The 23,348-nt window shown below is 43.8% G+C and overlaps 2 protein-coding genes across 3 annotated transcripts in view; one reads left to right on the forward strand and one right to left on the reverse strand.

Moving 5' to 3' along the window:
• The first annotated feature begins 5,486 nt into the window (after window positions 1–5,486).
• On the forward strand, window positions 5,487–16,402 carry LOC132393060 (cytochrome c oxidase subunit 5B, mitochondrial-like). The gene is made up of 4 exons (XM_059967810.1): window positions 5,487–5,656; window positions 13,182–13,252; window positions 15,263–15,362; window positions 16,180–16,402. The coding sequence occupies exons 1-4, from the start codon at window positions 5,527–5,529 to the stop codon at window positions 16,284–16,286; spliced, it is 408 nt and encodes a 135-aa protein (XP_059823793.1). The 5' UTR covers window positions 5,487–5,526; the 3' UTR covers window positions 16,287–16,402.
• Window positions 16,403–16,413: 11 nt separating this feature from the next.
• The window catches only part of kansl3 (KAT8 regulatory NSL complex subunit 3), a 58,188-nt gene continuing 51,253 nt past the window's right edge, over window positions 16,414–23,348 (reverse strand). The window contains exon 22 of one of the 2 annotated variants that reach the window (XM_059967792.1): window positions 16,414–17,100. In XM_059967792.1, coding sequence (XP_059823775.1) covers window positions 16,688–17,100 — 413 coding nt within the window. In that variant the 3' untranslated portion in view covers window positions 16,414–16,687. The remainder of the gene's footprint in view (window positions 17,101–23,348) is intronic. The other variant, XM_059967800.1, reaches the window with a different exon arrangement.

The following is a 23,348-nucleotide window of genomic DNA, read 5'->3' on the forward strand; positions in this document are numbered from 1 at the left end:
CAATAAGATTTCCCTCCCCCCACCACCACCACTCAGTCCCCTAATCTTCAGGAAGTACAGGCCCAGAGCCATCAAACGCTCCTTATACATTAACATACGTTAACTCCTTACATATAAACTTATTACTGATTTCATTCTTGTGAACGTCCTCTGGACCCTTTCCAATACCAGGACAGCTTCCTAGATAAGGGGCCCAAAATTGCTCACACCGCTCCAAGTGTGGTCTGACCAATGCTTTTATATTCTAGTCCTCTCGAAATGAATGCTAACATTGCATTTGCCTCCCTTACCACCAACTCAATCTACACGTTAACCTTTAGGGAATCCTGCACAAGGCCTCCCAAGTCCCTTTCTCCCCATTTAGAAAATAGTCTATGCCTTTCGTTCTTCTACCAAAGTGCATAACCATACATTTATCTACAGTATATTCCATCTGCCACTCTTTGCCCATTCTCCCATTCTGTCTAAGTCCTTCTTCATACACCCAGCTTCCTCAGCAGTACCTGCCCCACCACACGTCTTTGTACTGTGCAAACTTGGCCATAAGACCGTCAATTCTGTCATTGAAATTATTTACATGCTGTAAAACGTGAAAAGAAGTGGTCCCAACACTGGCCTATGCATGACACCACTAGTCACATCAGCCAAGCAGAAATGGACTCCCTTATCCAGTCAATCTTCTATCCAACAAACACGAGGAAATCTGCAGATGCTGGAAATTCAAACAACACACACAAAATGCTGTTGGAACACAGCAGGCCAGGCAGCATCTATAGGGAGAAGCACTGTCAACGTTGATGCTGCCTGGCCTGCTGTGTGTGTTGTTTTAATCTTCTATCCATGGAGTTCCTCCCCCATAATATCATGGGCTCTTACCTTGACAAGTAGTTTATGTGTGGCACCTTGTCAAAAACTTCCTGAAAACACAAATATTCTGTACATCAACTGACTCTCCTTGGTCTATCCTGCGAGTTATTTTCTCAAAGAATTCAAACAAATTTGTCAGGCAAGATTTCCCCTTAAGAAACCATGCTGACTTTAGCCTATTACATCCCTGAAACCTCATCTGCAAAAATGGACTCAAACATCTTCCCAACCATTGAAGCCAGCACTTACTGGAGGTTAGAAGAATGAGTGGTGGGGGATGGAATCTTTTTGAAACCAACCGAACATCGAAAGCTAATTGGTCTATAATTTACTTTCTTTTGTCGCCCTCCCTCCTTAAAGAGTGGAGTGACATTTGTGATTTTCCAGTCCGCCAGAACCATTCCAGAATCTAGTAATCTTTGAAAGATCATTACTAATGTCTCCACAATCTCTTCAGCCACCTCTTTCAGAACCCTGGGGAGTACATCATCTGGTCCAGGTGACTTATCCACCTTCAGATCTTTCAGCTTCCTAAGTACCTTTTCTTTAGTAATCGCAACTACACTCACCAGCCCAATGTTCTTGAATTTCTGGCAAACTTTTAGTGTCTTTCACAGTGAAGACTGATGCAAAATATTTATTGGGTGTGTCTACCATTTCTTTGTACTCCATTGTTATTTCTCCAGTGTAATTTTCCAGCGGTCCGATAGCGACACTTCCTTCTTTTTTACACCTGAAAAAAGCTTTTGGTATCCTCTTTTATGTTATGGCTATATTATCTTCATATGTGCCAAGTCATTGGGTATATTTAAGGCAGAGATAGATAGGTTCTTGATTAGCCAGGGCATCAAAGGGTATGGGGTGAAGGCAGGGGAGTGGGAATGACCTGAAGAATTGGATCAGCTCATGATTGAATGGTAGAGCAGACTCAATGAGCCAAATGGCTCACTTCTGCTCCTATATCTTATGGACTTATTTAATCTCTTCTCTCCTTATGGCTTCTTAGTTGCGTTCTGTTGGTTTTGAAAAGCTACCCAATCCTCTAACTTCCCTCTAACTTTTGCTATATTACACACCCTCTCTTTTCCTTTAATGCTGTTTTTGTCTTCTGTTTACAGCCATGGTTGTGTCATCCTCCCTTATTCATCTCAGGACGTAACTACCCTGCACCTTCAGACTCCACCCATTGCTGTTCTGTCATCATTCCTGCTAGAATCTGGAAATGGTTGAGGCTTTGAATGACTCAGCAAGTTGAGGCTTTGAATAACATCAGCAAGTTTGCTGGGTGTCATGTGATGAGGATGTTAGGAGAATTCAGGGTGACTTGGATAGGCTGGGTGAGTGGGCAGATACTTGGCAGATGGCGTTTAATGTGAATAAGTGTGAGATTATCCACTTTGGGAGTAAGAACAGGAAGGCAGATTATTTTCTGAACGGTGTAGAGTTAGGTAAGGGAGAACTACAAAGAGATCTAGGAGTCCTTGTTTATCAGTCACTGAAGGTGAATGAGCAAGTGCAGCAGGCAGTGAAGAAGGCTAATGGAATGTTGGCCTTTATTACAAAGGGAATGGAGTACAAGAGCAAGGAAATCCTTTTGCATTTGTACAGGGCCCTGGTGAGACCACACCTGGAGTATTGTGTACAGTTTTGGTCTCCAGAGTTAAGGAAGGACATCATGGCTATAGAGAAAGTGCAGCGTAGATTCACAAGGATAATTCCTGGGATGTCTTATGCAGAGAGGTTAGAGAGACTGGGTTTGTACACGCTGGAATTAAGGAGATTGAGAGAGGATCTGATTGCAACATATAAGATTATTAAGGGGTTGGACAAGATAGAGGCAGGAAATATGTTCCAGCTACTGGGAGAGTCCAGTACCAGAGGGCATGGTTTGAGAATAAGGGGTAGGTCATTTAGGACAGAGTTAAGGAAAAACTTCTTCTCCCAGAGAGTTGTAGGGGTCTGGAATGCACTGCCTCGGAAGGCAGTGGAGGCCAATTCTCTGGATGCTTTCAAGAAGGAGCTAGATAGGTATCTTATGGATAGGGGAATCAAGGGATATGGGGACAAGGCAGGAACCAGGTATTGATAGTAGATGATCAGACATGATCTCAGAATGGTGGTGCAGGCTCGAAGGGCCAAATGGTCTACTTCTGCACCTATTGCCTATTGACTATTTTGCTCTTCACGGTGGATGACACATCTAACGTGCCAAAGAGAGATGTTATGGATGTGATGGGAGGTGAGGACCTCAATATAATTGCTATCACTAAAGAGGTAGGTCTGAGCAAACTTGTGCGCCTGGAGATAGACAAGTCCCCTGATCCTGATGGAATGCATCCCAGGGTACCGAAAGAAATAGGAGAGGTTATAGTAGTGGCTTTGGTGATAATTTACCAAAATTCTCTGGACTCTGGGCAGGTCATGGCAGATTGGAAGATGGTGAATGTCTCGCCACTGTTCAAAAAAGGATGTAGGAAAAAGGCAGGTAAACCATAGGGCTAGTTAGCTTAATATCAGGAGCTGGGAAAATGCTTGAAGCTATCATTAAAGAAGAAATAGTGAGGCATCTGGAAAGAAATGGATCCGTCAGGCAGACGCAGCAGGGAATCAGCAAAGCCAGGTCCTGTTTGACAAACGTACTGGAGTTCTTTGAGGATATAACGAGCACAGTGGATAGAGGGGAACAGGTGGATGTTCTTTACTTGGATTTCCAGAAGACGAGAAAATGGAAGACAAGAAGTTGAAAAGAAGAGAAGCAACGATCGAAGTAGGTCCAGAGAGAAAAATTGAGAAAAGAAGAAAGGTGTCCAAAGCTGTGAGAACCACTTCCTGTAGCCTCTGAGTTAACTCCTGCAACCACTGCGGGGGAGGAGGTATTAATATGTACGATGACTTCCAGCCACTCACACTCCTCCTTTAAAATGCTACGGACTTGATCTGAGACGTCCCTGACCCCGGCCCCTGAGAGGGAACATTCCCCCAGGTGTCTCTTTCCTGTCTGCTCCTCTAACTATGGAATCCTCTGTCACCACTGCAGTCCTCTTCTCCTCCCTCCTCTTCAGAGACTCAGTACCAAGACTCTGCAAGGTCATCTTCCCCCTTCTCCGTGGTTGGTCATCTTGTCGTGGTGGAGAAGCTTGTGCGGTCCTGTGATCCGGAGAGCGATGCCAACTGCAGCTATGCTCCTGGTAGGGTCACCCCTGGCGGTAAGGTCGAGGGTGAGGTCCCTGACGAAGAACAATCCAACCAAAACCTCAACGGTGGAACAGGTGGACGAAGTTACTTTGAACTCAACGGCTGTGAAGGAGGATGAAGGCCGCAACAAATCCATCAGCTCCAATCGCCGTGGTTTCCATGCCATTGGAACCAGTTGGTTGATTTGTGAAGTATCGTGTGCTTCTTGTAGTGCAACATCAAGTACACGTTAAACAAATACACGCACAGGCGTCTTCGCTCTGTGGAAACGGAACGAAGACCATCATCCTCGATCTCGAGGGATAGCCACGACGACATCTGCCCCATAGCAAGGTCCAAAGCAGTGTCCAGTATAATTGTTGCTGAGGGGAACAGTACTCTGCACTGGCTGCCTATCCTCTTCCCTCTCCTGACGGTCACCCAGTTTCATGAGCCCGGCACCTTGGGTGTAATTCCCTCTCTGTTTGTCATGTCAATCAGGTCCTCAGCCTCCTGAATGATACAGAGTTCATTCAGTTCCTGCTAGAAGCTGTAGCTGGACGCACTCCTTGCAGGCATAGTCGCCAGGGACACTGACATCTCCTCCCGCAAGGGGAATATTCCACAATCTTACTTGGCAACCCCCCTGCTTTCACTGTGCAATAAGAAAGAAAAATTGAATACAAATTACCTACCTACAGCCTTCACCTCCACTTGCCAAAGCCTGAACTCCCCACTCCAACACTGGCCCAATCACACAATGGCCGCTCCAATTGCCAAGTGCCTGATTATGCACTATCCAAAGTAACGTCAGGAACTGCACCACTGGCTGCTTTCCAACTCTCTCTGTCCAGCTACGCCATCAAACATCTTCTCGGGAACTGTGGCGCGTGTTTTTCATTGTATTTAGTTATTTTCCTGTAAGTATGGCGATACTTGTGGGATTCCCCCCAGCACACCCTTATAGCAAACGATGCATTTCAATGTACATGTGATCAATTGATTCTAATTCTCGAATAATGCCTGCAAGACAATGAATCTCAAGATAACGGTAGCATATTCGTACTTTGATAATACATTTACTTTGCCTTTGAGGCTCTTTGGCCCGTCAGTCCGATATCAGCTTTCCGGACAGCTCCATTGTCCTGTAACGACTTTTCCCGAACATGCTCCAGGATTCTCCTACCCAGTCCCGGGATGTGGGAGGATACAAGAGCTGAGAAATCCACGCAGGAAGCGTCGCGAGTGGGAATCGAACACGGGACTCTATTGACAGTCCGGTCTCCTGCGCCTGCTCAACAGCCGCCGCCTGGTCGCTAGGCAACCAGCCAACCAATCGGAGTACCTTGGGGAGTAGGCGGGTGTCTGGTCGATCACATGGGCGGCTTGTCCACCAGCCAACCAATCACAGGCCTCGAGGGGAAGAGAGCGACGCGATGATCACGTGGGGCGGAGCGAGGAGGTGGGGCCTACTCTGAGGGGAAGATGGCGGCACGAGCGGCATCGGTGTTGGGTTTGCTCAGTGGGCGGCGGGGCCTGGGGCTGGTGGCGACCCGAGCAACCGGCTCTGCCCTGGGCATGGGCCGCGTCCCCGGTCGGCGGCTGGCATCCGGCGGTAAGTGAGAAAGGAGAGGCGACCGAGGGCCTTTGTCGAGAGCAAGGCCTAGGCCTGAAGGTCACCAGCCGGAAACTGGAAAGGAACCGCTCGGGGAGAGGTGGTGATGGGGCGAGAATGATGGGTGGAAGGAAGGAATGAGGGGCTGGAGGGAGTGTATGTGAGAGGCCCATGGGGTCGGTTGGGTGACCTGAGTGGGGTAGTGAGGATGGGGAGGGAATGAGGGGCTGGAGGTAGTGTATCTGAGAGGCCCATGGGTTCGGTTGGGTGACCTGAGTAGGGTAGTGAGGATGGGGAGGGAATGAGGGGCTGGAGGTAGTGTATCTGAGAGGCCCATGGGTTCGGTTGGGTGACCTGAGTGGGGTAGTGAGGATGGGGAGGGAATGAGGGGCTGGAGGGAATGTATGTGAGTGGCCCAGGGAGTTGGTTGGATGTGTGGGTGACCTGAGTGGGGTAGTGAGGATGGGGAGGGAATGAGGGGCTGGAGGGAGTGTATATGAGTGGCCCAGGGAGTTGGTTGGATGTGTGGGTGACCTGTGTTGGAGGGAGCTGGCGATGAGGCGGGAATGATGGTTGATGGGAGGGAGTGAACGTGGGAGGCCCAGGGGGTCGGTTGGATGTGCGGGTGTCCTGAGTGGGGTCATGGGGGGTGTTGGTTGGGTGGGTGGAAAGGGAGACTGATTGTTGAAGCTGAGTGGTGAGAGAGTTTGGGCAAGCTGCACCTTGTAACAGTACAAAACTAGGGTGGGCTTTGACATTTAAAGTCATAGCTGATCCAATTATGGTTTAAACTGTAATGCCATCTTTTTGTAGTATTTTTCTTTTTTTCCATGAATTTGTCAATGACTGTTTGAAATATTGAAAGAGTCTGTCTCCACTTTAAGGAGTGCTTTGACGTCTCTCAGCCCTTTGAGTGAAATTAAAATGTGACTTGCCATTGTAAATGGGTGCCTGCAGGTTTCTGCAGAATAATCCTTAGCATCTTAGCCCACGGAGGAAGCCTCCACTACATGCAAACTGTCGAGACTACTGGGAATATTTCAATCTAGTATTCTTTCCAAGCAATAGTGGGCCAACTGTCCCTCATAAGACCATCTTTCCATTTTAGAAGTTAGTTTAATAAACCTGAACTGCTTATTAACACCTTTAAGAAAAGCAATACTGAACGCAGTCTCCCAGATGTGGTTCTTATACAGCTGATTCTGATTTGTTTAGTTATCATATGTACATTGAAATTCTCGCTCTGTCATGCCTCCAGCACCAAAACAGGCCTCCAGGCCTGCAATGGGCTTTGACTTCAGATTGAACCATATCCTTCCAACTTTTGTACTCATTTTGCTAAGTGATAGATAATGATTTATTCTCTCCCTGCAACCTGCAAATTATACACAGGCTTGCCCATTTGTGTTCCTCTGTGTCTCAAAGCTTTGTGATCTGCTATCTACTTTTAATTTTCTTGCCAAAATGGACATTTTCACATTTTGTTATGGTCCCTTTGCCACTTCTTTACTCTCTCACTCCATCTGTCTCCATCTCTTTGTAGTCTCTTATGGTTCTCTTCGCTACTGACCTTTGTGTCATTTGCAAATCTATCAACCATTCCTTTAGTGTCTTCCTTCGTCTTTTATTTATATTGAAGACCCTACCTGGTTTCCTTCTGGTACACATCTTGCAGAAAAAGAACCTTCTTTTAGCCATTCAGTCATTTATCCACACCTACGTGTTACTATTTTATCCTAAGCTTTTATCTTCTGCAATAGCTTTTGTAGTCCTTCCTTATCAAATGGAAACCTTCAGTATTCTATCAGTTCTGTTTATTCACAGCTTGTTACTTCAAAGATCTTTAAACAGGTTAAAATTCACATAGCCATTGTAAAAGGTCCCTTTGTTTTTTAAAAAAATATTCAGTTATACTATCTGTGAATGGCTTTTAAAGTTTCCATTTTGACTGGTGTTTCCCTCCATTTTTTGAAATAAAGGAGTTGCATTTGCTATTTTCCAGTCCAATAAGAACTTCCCTGGATCTAGGTGATTTTGGAAAATTAAAAGGAATTCATTAGCTGCATTGCTAGAAACGCCATCGTGGAGAACTGTGAGCCTGCATCTCCAACAATTACCAGTCCCCCCATGACTGCAGTTTCTGCCTGTGCATAACATCCAGTGTACGGCTACTTTGAGATGTTAGTCATTTCCTGTCTGGTGAAGACTTGCAAAATGGATTTCCAAATCATGCGTTTTCTTGAACCTTCTTAAATAGGTTCTGTCTGTTGCTATATTTTGATTTTTATCAATCATACCTTTGGTGCCTTTCATTATCCAAGCTATGTCCAGTCTTCAGTTTTTTCTTTGCTAACGATAACAATACTGGCAGAGGTAGGATTTGAAGTTTGCAGGACAATGAATCTCAGGTTAGTACGTGGTGACACACTCATAATTAGGTACACCTGTGCATCTGCACATTAATGCAAATATTTAACCAGCCAACTTGGTGCATAACAGCACGTAGACATGTTCAAGAGGTTTAGTTATTGGCCAGACAGAGTGGGGAAGAAATGTGATCTAAGTGACTTTGACTGTGGGGTGATTGAGTTTTTGCCACACTGGATGGTTTGAGTATCACAAACTGCTGGTCTCTTAGGATTTTCACTCACAATGGTCTCTTTAATATTTTACAGAGAATGTTGCAAAAAATATTGTGAGAGGTGTTTCTGTGGGTGAAAACACCTTGTTAATGGAGACGTCAGAGGGGAATGGCCAGACTGGTTCAAGCTGACAGTAACTCAAATATGTATGGTTATACATCACAACGGTGGTGTGTGGACGAGTTGATCTGAATGCACAAGTGGATGGACTACAGCAGCAGGAGACCACAAGCATACAATTAGTGGCCACCTTACTAGATACAGGAGGTACTGTAACTAATAAAGTGGCCACTGGGATACACATATAATACACTCCAAAGAAGTTGGTCAGTACATGACATTTGTGCTTAAACAGTCTGGGCCTGGACATTCAGGCTGTGTCTTATTCACTTTCTGAGAAACAAGAGTAGGATTCAACATTGCATTGTCATTGCAAAGGTTCTTTGTAAAGCAGTTGAAGATGTTTTGGGGGGGTGGGGTGGCTTGGATATTGTATTGAAGAACCTGTGCAGCAGTGACCTAGCAACTGTTTAATCTTCCTTTTGGAATGGCCATTGGCTTCAGTGTTGCTAAGAATTGGTGTCGAGCTCCTTGATGCCACACTCAAAAGTTCAAAGTAAATTTCTTAAAGTACATGTATGACCCTGAGATTCATTTTCTTGCAGACATTCATAGGGAAAAAGAAATAAAATACACCAAATAAACACAGACTGACCTTTGTTCAAAAGATGACAGACTATGCAGATGCTGAGAACGAGTTGAAAAAACCTGTAGGCTGTAGAATCTGTAGTGGCGATTGGAGTTACCTATGCCAGTTCAGGAGCCTAATGGTTGTAGGACCTGGTCGTGTGGCACCTGAAAGTTTCTGTCCCCCTCCACCCCCCATGGCGGCAGTGAGAGGAGAGCATCGCCTGGGTGTGGGCAGTACTCTATTTAAATGTCCTCAGTGGTGGGGAGAACTCTTGTCTGTGTCCACCACACTCTTGTGAAAGGCTGCCGTCGCCCCCACTCCACCTTTCGAATTCAGCTCATTGCTTCTGTGTTTGGACCACAGCTGTGAAGTGGTTATGGTGGAGAGGTTATTGTTAAGTGATATTTTTGATACACTGTTGACAACATTAGCCCAATTTTGCCGATGGGTGTGCGGTAGACCAATTGGTCTGATTTCTGCTCGGTGTGAACAAGATTACGCTGAGTCAGATAGCAGTGTTGTAATACAGTACTATTCACGTCTTAGGCTCATATATAGTGTTCGGGTGCCTAAGACTTTGCACAGCACTGCAGTAATTTTATGTATTGTACTGTACAGCTGCCATAACAGAAAATTCATGTGATTGATAAACCTGATTCTGATATGGGTCTCTTGTGGAATGAGAGTGGGAAAGGGGGGTATTATGGTGGGGAAAAGAGGAAGAGAGAGTGGAAGGAGCGGGAAGCACCAGAGAGCCACTTTGTAGTGATAAATGAATTAATTATTTGGAATCAAATGACCTTGCCTGGTGTCTCCAGGCTGGCTGTGTCTGCACCCCTGCCACCCCCTGCTCCTGGTACTTCTTCTCTGCCACCTCTCCCACACCCCTCCCGTGGTGCTCCTCGCCATTTTCGACATCCTTTGCTCATGCCAGATTTATAAAATCACTCTCTGCTCCATATTGACAAATACAGTTTCGTACAAAAGTTTTAAGCACTTTAGGTCTATATATATATAAAAATAATATAGTGCCTAAGACTTTTGCACAGTACTGTATACAGGAAACGGTTCACTGACTATTGGTTAATTCTGGAATTTAATGGTGGCAGAGGCAGATGCAATAGGAACATTTGAGAAAGGCACGTAGGTGATTGGAAAATAGGTTATTTGGGGGAAAATGTTTAGATTGGACTGAGAGCAAGTCAAAATTGCTGAAGGGCCTGTATGTTCTAAATCTAGCATTAGAGTGGGGCTGACTGTTCTCAGTTCCATTTGCATTCGTTGTTCTCAGCCATCGCCTGGAACTGTCTTCAGCGATGGTGAAGCCATCAGGAACAAGCGGATAAAGGCCGTCCACAGCATTTCTGGCCAAACTGGGTTGGAGGAGCTTTGCCCTGTCTTTGTTACTCCCATGCTGATCTGCACATTGTTGAATATAAGGATTCCTTTAGAGCTGCAGGCATGTAATTGTCGCCCCACTAGACATGGTAAGGGTGAAGGGTCTCAGCCTGGAACATTTGCCTGGCCTGCTGAGTTCCTCCAGCGTTTTGTGTGTGTTCCAGCACCTGCAGATTTTCTTCTTTGTGGTAAGACTGCAGAGCTTTTGTCAGAATGTTTGGATCACTTAGCTCTGCCCATTGCATGTTGCTTTTGCTGTTCAGTATGCATGTAGAACTGTTCCTCATCCTTAGTATCTGTAACCCATTGAACTCAGGTTGGTCCTTTGATAGTAATGGGAGGCAATGGGTATTCAGGGTCACGAGGCTTATGGCTGGGGTGGGAAACAGCTCCGCTCTTAATTCAGAGTTTCCATCAGCCTTGTGGACTATGAACCCATCGCTTGTACCATGTTGTGACACTACCTGGTGGAAGTATGGAGATGGGGCGCATCTCTACAAGTACTGTGCAGTGGTTGCCCTTTCTGTAGCAGGAGCGAGGTTGGGGTCAGGTAGATTCACTCACCACAGCCTACGGGCTCTTCTGGTGACTGCCTTTTGGCATATAGCCACTTACACTGATGTATGACTGAGGCACGTTTGCTGATGGGAGTTGAAGTCCGTCACCTAAATACACTCTTCAGCCTTAATGCTGCTTCAACATTAACAGCTGAGGGAGGATGACAGGTGGTTGATAGGCCATTTTTGTCCAAATTTCATCAGAAGGCTTTCCATAGCTGCTGTTTGACCTGCTGAGTTCCTGCAGCATTTTGTGTGTGTTGCTGAAGATTTGCAGCATCTGCAGAATTTGTGTTTAGGAGACTCCTTGGGATGTCAGTCAGTGTTGAGGGATTCCTTAAGTACTTTGACCTAACTATACCCCTCGAATGAATGGTCTACCCTGCTCAAGTTGTACCCGAGAATTCTGAAGGAGTCAGGCTCATGATGGGCAGAATAATAGTCTGGTATGGACTTGATGAGCTAATGTCTGGCAGCGCTCTATGTAATGTTGATTATAATAACATTGTGATTGACAGATCTGTGAATTGGTTCTACTAAGTGCCAATACCCACTTCATGTTTGTAAGAGGTTGACTTTGGTAGGGATCAAATTTTCTGTGTCCAGATTTGGTATGTGGGTTGATATTCTGATCTTGGATTTATGTTGGGGTTTTGATGGACAGCTTGACAATAGATCAAGGTAGCCACATTACTGGGTACAGAGATGCCAGGCTAAGTAAAAGTGGAGTCTTTTACTTGAAGGGCATTGGTGAATCAGATAGTATTTACGTGATGTGATAGTCTTATGGTCATTAGTGATGTGGTTTTTAAAATTTCATTGAATTTCACGCTATCACCGTGCAAATTGATTTTGCCTCTGGATTGCTAATGTTGTAACAATCTGCCTCACGGATGATATAATCCTCACGCTGTGGCTGTCTGCTTTCTACTGCTGCATTTTGTTGAGCTTCTCAGGCTCCTAACTGGGTGTTAGTACTAACAGACGGAGGAGTGTGGCGTACTGACGGTGCTGAATGTGAGATGTGCTTGGGTCAGGTTGGAGAGGTGCCAGGTCTCTGCTCTTCGTCTGCATTTGGCTCCAGGGGAAGAGTAAAGGTATTCCCACCAAAATGGAGAATGCCATTACCCACTGAAGGATGTTCCCAGGAAGAGAGACAACAGCACAAAACAGTCGATCTTATATTGAAAGGCCTGAGAGAATGGACGTGGAGAACATTTTTCCGGTAGTGAGAGAGTCTAGGACCAGAGGGCATAGCCTCTGAATGTGTCCCTTTAGAACAGCGATGAGGAGGAATTTCTTTAGCCAAAGGGTACTGAATCCGGAATTTATTGCCTCTGATGGCTCTGGAAGCCAATAGCAAGACATGTAATTAATGTCTTACTTGCTTAGCAAGACAGGCAGCACAAACTGTGCAGGCCAAAAGGTCTAACTCTGCTCCTGATGAGTAGACCTCCTGGCTGTTTTTCCTGCACTGCCTACTCTTGCTGGCTTAGGCTTCTGACCCCAGGATTGATTGAGAGTTGGGGTTTTAGTGAGATCACAGTTAGTAGTTGATTGCATTGGGTAAAATGCTGGGACAGAATAACCCCTTTGGTAATTCAGTTACCAAACTGAATGGTAATTAGGTAAAAACTGAATGGTAATGGTAATTTTCCATACGGTTGGTGTAGGTTGAACCAGTCTCTGTTGAGTATTTCAATCTCCCTGATTTTTCTTATGAGTTTAAATTTTACTAACTGTATTCAAATGGGGCAAGGAGTTTTCCAGACCCACAGGAAGGAAATGTTACAATTTTATCAAAGTTGCAATGGTTTGGTTACAGTAATTAGTCTGGAAATCAAGGGCAGTTGCAGGATCAAGAATAGAGAAAATCTAAATTTAAAGGCTGATTTGGAGGAAACACTGCAAGATCGTTTGCAGTAGCTTGATTAAAAAATGAGGATTTTTGAGGGCACAGAAGTAGTCAGATCTTTTAGCACCTGGCATTTGAGGCAATGGCAGAATTCATATTGGTTAGGGCAGACCTGATGCCACCTCCGGCTCTGAGACGTTGTGGAATGAAAATTGAAGTGTTGTTTTTCCTTTATTCTGAATTGCTTTTAGGGGTGTGGTTTAACTGGGAAGATGCACTTGCTCTGATCAAGACCATGGGCATCACCTGCCTCACTGTCCCTGTGCTGAGCGTGTGTATATAGATACTGACCTTTGGTGTGCTCTCCCTCTCGAAACTGCAGGCATTCCTACTGACGAGGAACAGGCGACAGGACTGGAAAAGATAATTATGCAGGCTATGAAAACCGGGAAGGTATGTACACAATCCTGGCAGTTTTCCAGGTAATATACAACAGACAAAGTTAGAAACAAAGGAGCTGGGATTGTAGTGCATCGGGGGGTTGATTAGTGGCCTGGGCCTGTACGTAGAACAGCAAGCACAGGCCCTTTGGCCTGAGATGTGCTGACCTTTTAATCTGCTGTAAGATTAATCTAACCCTTCTCTCCTACATAGCCCTTCATTTTGCTATCATCCATGTGCCTGTCTGAGTCTCTTAAATGCATCTGCTTCCGCCACCTCTGGCAGCATGTTCCCTGCACCTAACACTCTGCATATAAAACAATCTCCAACCTACACCCTATACTTTCCTCGAAAAGCTATGCATTAGCCATTTTGACCCTGAGATAAATGACTGCCTGTCCGCTATCTCTTTGCCTCACGATATGTGAAATTCCAGGTGAGTGAGACAGGTACCAGTTCGATATTTGCTGGTTGAAGGTCCTTCACACTTTCCCTGGTCAGCTGGGCTGTGCATCCTTGACCATCCTGTCTCATTGAGCCCGGTTGTCAATGTGATGGTCACAGAACAGGCTCTTCAGCCCATCTAGTGTGTTGGACCATTAATCTGCATAGTCCCATTGACTTTCATCCAGACCATAGCCCTCCCATTCTGTACCTATCCAATTTTTTTTCTTAAATGTTGAAATTGACCCTGGATTCACCAGCTCGTTCCTCACTTTACCGTCCCGAGTGAAGAAATTCCCCCTCAGGTTCCCTGTAAACATTTCATCTTTCACACTAAACCTTAAGTCCTCTAGTAGTCTCACACAATCTCTGTGGAAAAAGCCTGCTTGCATTTACCCCATCTATACCCCTCATAATTTTGTCTACCCCTATCAAATCTCTCCTCAATCTTCTGCATCTTTCTTTTAGGTAGGTGACTGAAACTACATGTAATATGCCTAATTAGGCCTCAACAACATCTTATACAATTTCAACATAACATCCCAACTCTTGTAGTCAGTAGCACAAGCAAGTCTGCAGATGCTGGAAGTCCAAAGCAGTGCGCACAAAATGCTGGAGGAAATCAGCAGGTCAGGCAGCATCTATAGAAATGAATGACGTTTCGGGCCAGAACTACCAGGATTGGTACTCAGTACATTGACTTATGGAAGCCAATATGCTAAAAGCTTTCTTTACCTATGACTCAAGGAATTACGGATGTGTTCCTAGATCCCTTTGTTCCGTTGCACTCCTGTGTCCAACTCTTCACTGTGCAAGTCCTACCTTAGTTGGTCCTCCCAAAGTGCAATACCTTGCACTTGTCTGCATTAAATTCCACCTGCCATTTTCATCCCATGTTTCCAGCTGGTCCAGATCCTGCTGAAAGCTTTAGCAGTGTTCCCCGCTGTCCACTACACCCCAGTCTTGGTGTCTTTGGCAAAATTTGCTGATCCAGGTTACTACGCATCATCCAAATCGTTGGTATAGATGACAAACAACTACAGACCCAGCATTGACCCCCGTGGCATACCACTAGTCAGAGGTCTCCAATCCGCAGTAGAGGCAACCATCTATAACCACTCCCAAGCTTCCTCAGCGAAGCCAATGTCTAATTCAGTTTACTACTTCACAGTAATATAAAAATCCATTTAAGATAGTCCCCTATTTCAGCTGCACACATAGATTACCACTCTGATCTTCCAGAGGACCAGTTTTGTAGCTTGCTATCCTTTTGCCCTTAATATCTGTAGAAGCCCTTAAAATTCTCTTTCACCTTGTCTGCTGGAGCAACCTCATGCCTTCTGTTAGGTCAGTCCTCCTGATTTCTGTCTTCCGTATTCTCTACCTCATTTGTTCCAGCCTGCTGTGCATTGCCTTCTCTTTCTCATAGTTATAGCTTGTGTGTAACCCAATGAAGGTACACTATTTAGTGTCAATATGCCGCTGCCTTGAGTTTGAAACAGGCTATTTGCCTCACTGGCCTAGAAATAGTGAGCTAGCACTGCAGTGTATGTGACTTGGTCTCATCTTTTCTTTCAGGATCCATACAACGTACTGAAACCAAAGGAGTATGCTGGGACGAAGAGTGATCCTCACATTGTCCCATCAATCACCAACAAGAGGCTCGTGGGCTGTGTGTGTAAGTAACACTGTCAGTTATTCCATATGGATATCCTTCAGCATGATAGCACCAGCATCAGTTTCTGTAACTTCCGATAATTTCTCCAATCTCCCATTTTTTTTCCCCATTCAGCTTCCCTTCTCAGGTGGCCATCAGTCCCCCCCCCCCCCCCCCTCCCCATCTTACTCTTGCCTTTGCTTCTTTCCTTTCTGGTCCTGGTAAAGGGACTCTTTTCTGTAAATGCTGCCTAACCTGCAGAGTCTGTGTTTGTAATGGATGAGGTTAATGTTTTGCAAATTGTTGAGGGTGGATCTGAGAGCAGGTGAGATACGATAATCAGGTCTCTCTGCTGCAGCTGAACATACATCAGCCTGTGTGGCAAAGAGCCAGTACACACGTTTTCCAGAGCTATTGGGCATTTTTCTATTTACCATGGTGACTGCACCATCCCTAAAGAACATGAAAATTAATTACAGGTCATTACGTCCTGATTGACTGGAATGTTGCCCCTGTGTTTCTCCCCTGAACATTTTAATTCATCCCCCAAAGTTCTGTGTATTAATTTACTACTGGGGCAGGTTCAACACTGTCAGTGAATGAAGTCAGAATTTTTATAGGAATGCAGGAGGTTAGAATGTCACAGCAACTAGGCCAATTTTAGTTACTAAGATTGAATCACTTTATGAATGATTGACTAGAAAATGCTTTATCTCCAAGGCTGTTATTACTTGGTATTTTGTGATTGAGAAGCTGTTTGCTACACAAGAGCCCAATGGATATTATTGCAATGATCTGAACAGGAGCAGAGTATTGACAGAGAGCTTTGTTTCTGCAGGTGAGGAGGACAACACTTCTGTCATCTGGTTCTGGCTTCATGAGGGCGAGACTCAACGCTGTCCATCTTGTGGGGCTCATTACAAGCTCGTACCTCACCAACACTGAATGAATCTTACTGCATGGTTCGGGACCCGATGTTAATCACTCCTAGGGCAGCTTGCCCACTAGTGTACTGTATTGTTTACAGAAATATAAATATTAAATGAATCTTACATCCACAAGCAATGTTTTCCTGGTGTTTATTTCTTAGCGACAGTAGAAATGTCAGTGCTGTAGGGGCTTACTGCCAACTCCCTTCCAACTTAGATTGCTTGTTCTACTCCCTGGTGGTGTGAAGGGAGCAGGAAAGAAATCTCATTTGGCCCCTCTTGCAGGGATGATCGAGTGAGAGCTGGAGTCAACAAAACAAGCATCTACTACAGGGTCCGATGTACGCAATAAAATATTACAAAAATAAGGAATACGCAAATCATTGTCTCTGTACATTTCCCACTATTCTGTGGGAGTCATGGTAACTGCTGTGCACTGGTCACGAGGCAAGGAGTTTCTGTGGTGTGGATGATAGTGCTACCTTGGTCCATCACAGAGGGCACTTTACCCACGGTCTCTGTACTTGCAGCCACCGAGCCTTGGCTCTTTGTCAGGCTGAATCGTTCCCCTCCAGAGGCAGGTTTCACTTCACTCTTGCCCAGTGTTAAGTTGGTGCTGCTGGAGGAGCTCCGGAGGACGGGTCCTGCTTTGGAGAGCATCATACTGGAGCTGCTGATGGAGGGGTTCAGCATTGGACTCGCCGCGTTCAAAGGTGGAGTCCCCAGAGATCTTTGAGGTGAGATTTCCAGAGGAGTGATGATAGATTTCGTGAGAGCAGACATCTTAGCATCGGACATCACGTAAAGAGTCTTTGTTGGACTTGTCGTAACTGTAAAATAAAAATGATCAGACACTGACTAGTGCTTTAATCATTGAACAGTGCAGCTCCTCAAGACTAGGTAACAACAATGCAAGATCACACCTCCCCATATTTCTACAATTACGCTGTTTTTAACCAAAGAGGCTTTAAAAAAAATAATTTCTGTAGCACTATTACAGGGCCAGAGACTTCAGGATCAATTCTGTTGCTAACGAGTTTGTATGTTCTCCCCCTGACTGCTTTTCTTTCAGAGCTTATGGGCTGGAATCTAATAAAATAAAAATTGCAGGTGGAGTTACTGATTTATTTACAAATTGGTAATTGTCTTTGAGAAGGTAGTGTGAACACTTTTAACCCCTGCAACTGCAGTCCTAAAGGTTCTCACGATGGTGTTGCAGATGGGGTTCCAGGTTTCAGATGGAATAATCATATTTTTAATTTGGTGAGTTCTTTGGAACACAATCTTGACGCTGCCCTTGACGGCATAGGACACAGGTTTGGGGACTTATGTCAAGTAGCCTAAATATATGCTGGTGGTATTGACAGCACTCTTACAAAATAATGATTCTTCAAGTATGACAATGAGGCTGATGCTTCACTAGTGTTGGGGCAGCTTCCCCAATATGGACAGCAATGCCCTGATATTGTGAGTAGGACTACAGATGACGTTTTGCCCATCATACTCAGTTCATAGATTGATACCAAGTGGTGCACTAAGGTTCAGCTGACTTATTACTATATAAGTGAACCTCGCAGATCTAGAGTCACAAAGGACCAACTAGGTAAATTATTGAACGACCAGAGAGGTGATTTAATAGAGATGAGTCACAGCAAATTTATCAAAGTCTTTAAATATAATACCACCTTGAGTGGACAGCCAGAGACTTTTTCCCAGGATGCATATGACTCATACAGGGTTTCTGACCTGGTGTCCATGGGATAAAAGTTTAAGAACCCCTGGACTAATATACACAGAGTGATCGGTGCGTGGAATGCCTTGTTTGTGATGGTGAGGTAGATACCACAAGACCATAAGATATAGGAGCAGAATTGGGACATTTGGCCCAATCAACTCTATTCTGCCATTTGATATGGCTAATCCAATTGTCCCCTTAGCCCCGATCTCCTGCCTTTTCCCCATATCCCTTCACTTCACGCCTTGACAACCATGAATCTATCAGCCTCTACATAAAGACTAGGCCTCCATAGCTGCCTGTGGCAAAGAATTTCACAGATTCACCACTCTTTATCTCCGTTCTAAAAGGACGCCCTTCTATTTTGAGGCTGTGTCCTCTGGTCTTAGATTCATCTGCTACAGGAAACATCCTCAACATCCACTCTTTTATCAGGGCCTTTCACCATTCGATAGGTTTCAATTATGGCACACCTCATTCTTCTGAATTCCAGTGAATACAGACCGAGCCATCAAACTCTCTTCATATGACAGGCCCTTCAATCCTGGAATAATTTTTTATGACTCTCTTTTGAACCCTCTCCAGTTTCAGCATATCCTTCCTAAGATAAGGCCCCAAAAAGCTGCTCACAATAGTCCCAAGCAAGGTCTCACCAGTGCTTTACAAAGTCTGAATATTACATCTTTGCATTGACATTCCAGTCCTCTTGAAAGAACACTATCATCGCATTTACCTTCCTCACCACAGAGTCAACCAGCAAATTAACCTTCAGGGAATCCTGCACAGGGACTCCCAAGTACCTCAGATTTTTGTGTTTCTTCTCTACTTAGAAGATAGTCAACCCTTTCATTTCTTCTACCAAAGTGCATGACCATACACTTCCCTACACTGTATTCCATCTGCCACATTGCCCATTCACCTAATCCAAGTCCTTCTGTATCCTCTCTACTTCCACAAAACTACCTGCCCCTCCACCTATACTTATCATCTGCAAACTTGGTCACAAAGCCATCAATTCCATCACCCAAATCCCTGACGTATAACATAAAAAGAATCTGCCCCAACACAGATCCCTGTGGATATCTATTAGTTATTGGCAGCCAATCAGAAAAGGCTTCCTTCATTCCCACTCATTGCCTCCTGCCAATCAGCTAATGCTTTATCCATGCTAGGATCATTCTTGTAATACCATGTAACTTGTTAAGCAGCCTCATGTATTGCAGCTTGCTAAAAGTGTTTTGTATTTAGGTTTTCAAAAGATCAACTAATTCTCCTTTGTCTATCCTGCATGTTATTTCTTCAAGGAATTCCAGTTGTCAGGCAAGATTTTCCCTTGAGGAAACCCGCTATCTTACCATGTGCCTACAAGCACCCTGATGCCTAATCCTTAATAATTGACTCCAACATCTTCCTAACCACTGAGGCCAAACTAACTATAGTTTCCTTTCTGTCCCTCTCTTCTTGAAGAGTGGTGTGACATTTGCAATTTTCCTTTCTTCCAGAACTAGACAAGAATCTAGTGATTCTCAAAAGATCATTACTAATTCCATCACAAGCTCTTCAGCCACTTCTTTCAGAATTCTGGGTGTACACCATCTGATCCAGGTGACTTATCTATCTTTGGAACCTTTCTGGTAATGACAATTTCACATCCATGACCCCTGACTGAAACTGCTAGTGTCTTCCACAGTGAAAACTGATGAAAAATATTCAGTTTGTCCACCATTTCCTTGTCTCCCATTACTACCTCTTCAGCATCATTTGCCATCTTACCAATACTTACTCTCATCTCTCTTTTACACTTCATGCATCTGAAGAAACTTTTGGTATCCTCTTTAATATTATTGGCTAGCTTACCTTCGTATTCCATCTTCTCCTTCTTTATGACGTTCGATTGGTTTTTAAAAGCTTTCCAATTCTCTCACTTCCCACTAATTTTTGATTATGTCCTCTCTTTGGCTTTTATGTCGGCTTTGACTTCTCGCTAGCCACTGTTGTGTCATCGTGCCTGCAGAATACTGCTTCCTCTTTGATATGTACAGTTGGGCCTTCTTATCCGCGAGGGATTGGTTTCAGGACCCCTCACAGATACCAAAAAACATGGATGCTCAAGTCCCTTAGTTAACCTGTCTCAATGCGGTGCACTTTAGGACCCGGCGGAGTTCTGAATCCACGTTGTTTCTGTTCACAAAAATAATCGCGATCACGATTGAAAATAAAGTGGAAATAATAAAGCTACTGGAAAGAGGTGAAACGCCATCGGTCACTGGAAAAGCGTTAGGCTATAGTCGGTCAACGATCAGAACAATTTTAAAGGATCAAGTGAGAAAGGTCTGTCCAATGAAAGCTGTAATTATTACTAAGCAACGCTGTGGTTTAATTACTGAAATACATACGTTTAAGTGTTTTATATGCATAGAAGGTAAAATATATACTATATGCTAAGACAAATGTTTGACTAACTGACGCTAAATAACACCGGATGTACCTGTTCTGACTTACTTAGTAAGAGAATTTCCGATTTTTTTCGATCCTGATCCACGATAACCTACGCACATCCTCCCGTATACTTTAAATCATCTCTAGGTTACTTATAATACCTAATACAATATAAATGCTATGTAAATAGTTGTTATACTGCATTGTTTAGGGAATAATGACAAGAAAAAATTCTATACATGCTCAAACAAGAAGTGCTGGGAACACTTCTGGGTTTTCTCGATTCGCAGTTGGTTGAATGTGAAACTCGCAGATAAGGAGGGCCACCATTTTTCATTATTATTTTGTTTCCTCTTTTTTCTTTTTTCTCTTTATTAGTTATTACATTGTTAGATTAGTTTTTCTAGCATAATTTTTTTTCTTTTTCTCTTTTCTGTTTTTTTAAAATATATATATTATGATATAACTTAGTTTTGCTTTGTTTATATGTTATTTGTATCATTCATGATTTGGGAAGACTTAATTATATCATAACTATTGCTTGTGTATCCTTTCGTGTTCAGTTTAAATTTGTAAGTTTGTAATCCCACTATGTATTAATCTTATGTTGATGTTAATAATAATAATAATAAAAAGATTGAAAAAGAAAAAAAAAGGTCAACTGTATATATCTTGTGCCTTCTGAATTGCTTACAGAAATTTCAGCCATTTCTGCTCTGCCATCATCCCTGCCAGTGTTATTTTCCAATCAATTCTGGCCAGCTCCTCTCTCATGCCTCTGTGACTCCCTTTCTTTCACTGTAATACTGATGCACCTGACTTTAGTATCTCCTTCTCAAATATGAACACTTTCCTCTAAGGGTTCTTTTATCTTAAGCTCTCTAATCAATTCCAGTTCATTTGCTAACACCCAATCCTGAATAGCTGATCCCCTAGTGGGTTCCACCACAAGTGGTTCTAAAAAGCCATCTTATAGGCATTCTAGAAATTCACCCTCTTGGAATCCAGCACCACCTGATTTTCCCAATCGACATACACATTGAAATCTATTGTAACTATTGTAACATTGCCCTTTTGGCATGCATTTTCTATCTCCCATTGTAATTCGTAGATATCCTTACTCCTGTTTGGGAGTCCATGTACGCCTCCTATCAAGGTCTTTTTACCCTTGCAGTTCCTTAGCTCTATCCATAATGATTCAACACCTTTAGACCCTACATCACCTCTTTCTAAATATTTGATCTCATTGTTTACCAACAGAGCAACACTGACCCCCTTGCCTTCCTTCCTATCCTTTCCATACAATGTGTATCCTTGGAGACATTAAGATCCCAGATATAATCTTTCAACCATGATTCAGTGATGGCCTACAACATCATACATGCGAATCTGTAACTGTGCTACAAGTTCATCTATCTTATTCTGTAGACTGTGCATTCAAATGCAACACCTTTAGTTCTGTTCGATACAGTCCACCTTTTACATCTTGTTGACTACAACTTTGCTCTTCTAACAGCCTCTCCTCACTACACATTGCATCTATATGTAAACCAGCTACCTCAGCTTCAGATCTATCACTCCGGTTCCCAACTCCCTGCCACATTAGTTTAAAGCCTCCCGAACAACTCTAGCCAACCTGCCCACAAGGATACTGGAACCCCTCTGGTCCAGTATGTTATGTGCATTTTAAAAAAAAACTCTTGGATAGGCAGATGGATGAGTGGAAAATGGACAGCTATGTGGAAGGGAATGGTTCGATTAATCTTAGAATAAATTAAAGGTTGGCATAACATTGTGGGATGAATTTTATGTCCTGAAGTTAAATTCCACAGCTGCCATTAACCTCAATCATCACTGATAAGTTACCCATTTTCACTGCTCTGTGGGAAATGTCCTCAATTGCCTACTGATTTACGAGGTAACTCCCTAACAATAATGGGCTCTAGTTTTACACACTTCTTACAACCCTGCATCCCACACATCGACCCTCTAATTCTGTCAATACTCAGCCTTCCATTGTTCTTGAGGCAGAAGGCCAAGATTGTTGACATCACTCATGTAATTAAATCTTAGCTTTGGTGACGATCATATGCCTCACTTTTACAAACCACTGAAGCTTATAGAACTTCCAGACAACACTTTGAACAGAGTAGTAAAGCACAAATTCAAAAGACTAAATAAGACCAAAAGACATTGGAGCAAATTTAGGCCATTCTGCTCATCAAGTCTACTCCACTATTCTATCATGGATAATTTATTAGCCCTCTCAACTCCATTTTCCTGCCTTCTCCCTGTAATATTTGACTCCCTTAATAATCAAGAACTGATCAACCTCTGCTTTAAATATCAAGTTCAGATTCAAGGTTATTGTCATCTGGATGTACAAAAAAACAACCAAACAAGACGTTCCTCCAGAACAGTGTGCTCACAAAACATATAAAACAAAATATCACAAATAGTTAAAAAGAAATTCAAAGTACATGTAGAACTCAGCACAGGTAAACAGTAATCTGTCCTAGTGTCAGGATATTCATTAGACTCACAGCCTGGAAGTTCTAGTCCTGAAGCCCCTGCATCTCCTTCCTTCCTGGTGATCCTGTTGGTGGTTTGTCGTGGTAGGGTCTCCTGTAGAAAGCGGTTAGCATGGGGATGGGGAGCATTACATGCCTCAGTCTCCTCAGAGGGTGTAGATGCTGCTGTGCCTTCTAGACTAATGATGAAGTGCTGAGGGTCAAGGTTAGATCGTCCATTAGGTGCACGCAAGGAACTTTGTGCTCTTCACTCTCTGCACAGCAGAGCCACTGATGTGTAATCGTCGACCTGCATCTTGCTGAAGCCCACCATCATTTCTCTTGTCTTGTCCATGTTGAGAGAATGGTGGTTGTTCTCACACAACATTTGACA

The sequence above is a fragment of the Hypanus sabinus genome, chromosome 1 (assembly GCF_030144855.1).
Source record: "Hypanus sabinus isolate sHypSab1 chromosome 1, sHypSab1.hap1, whole genome shotgun sequence".
Classification (NCBI taxonomy): Eukaryota; Metazoa; Chordata; class Chondrichthyes; order Myliobatiformes; family Dasyatidae; genus Hypanus; species Hypanus sabinus.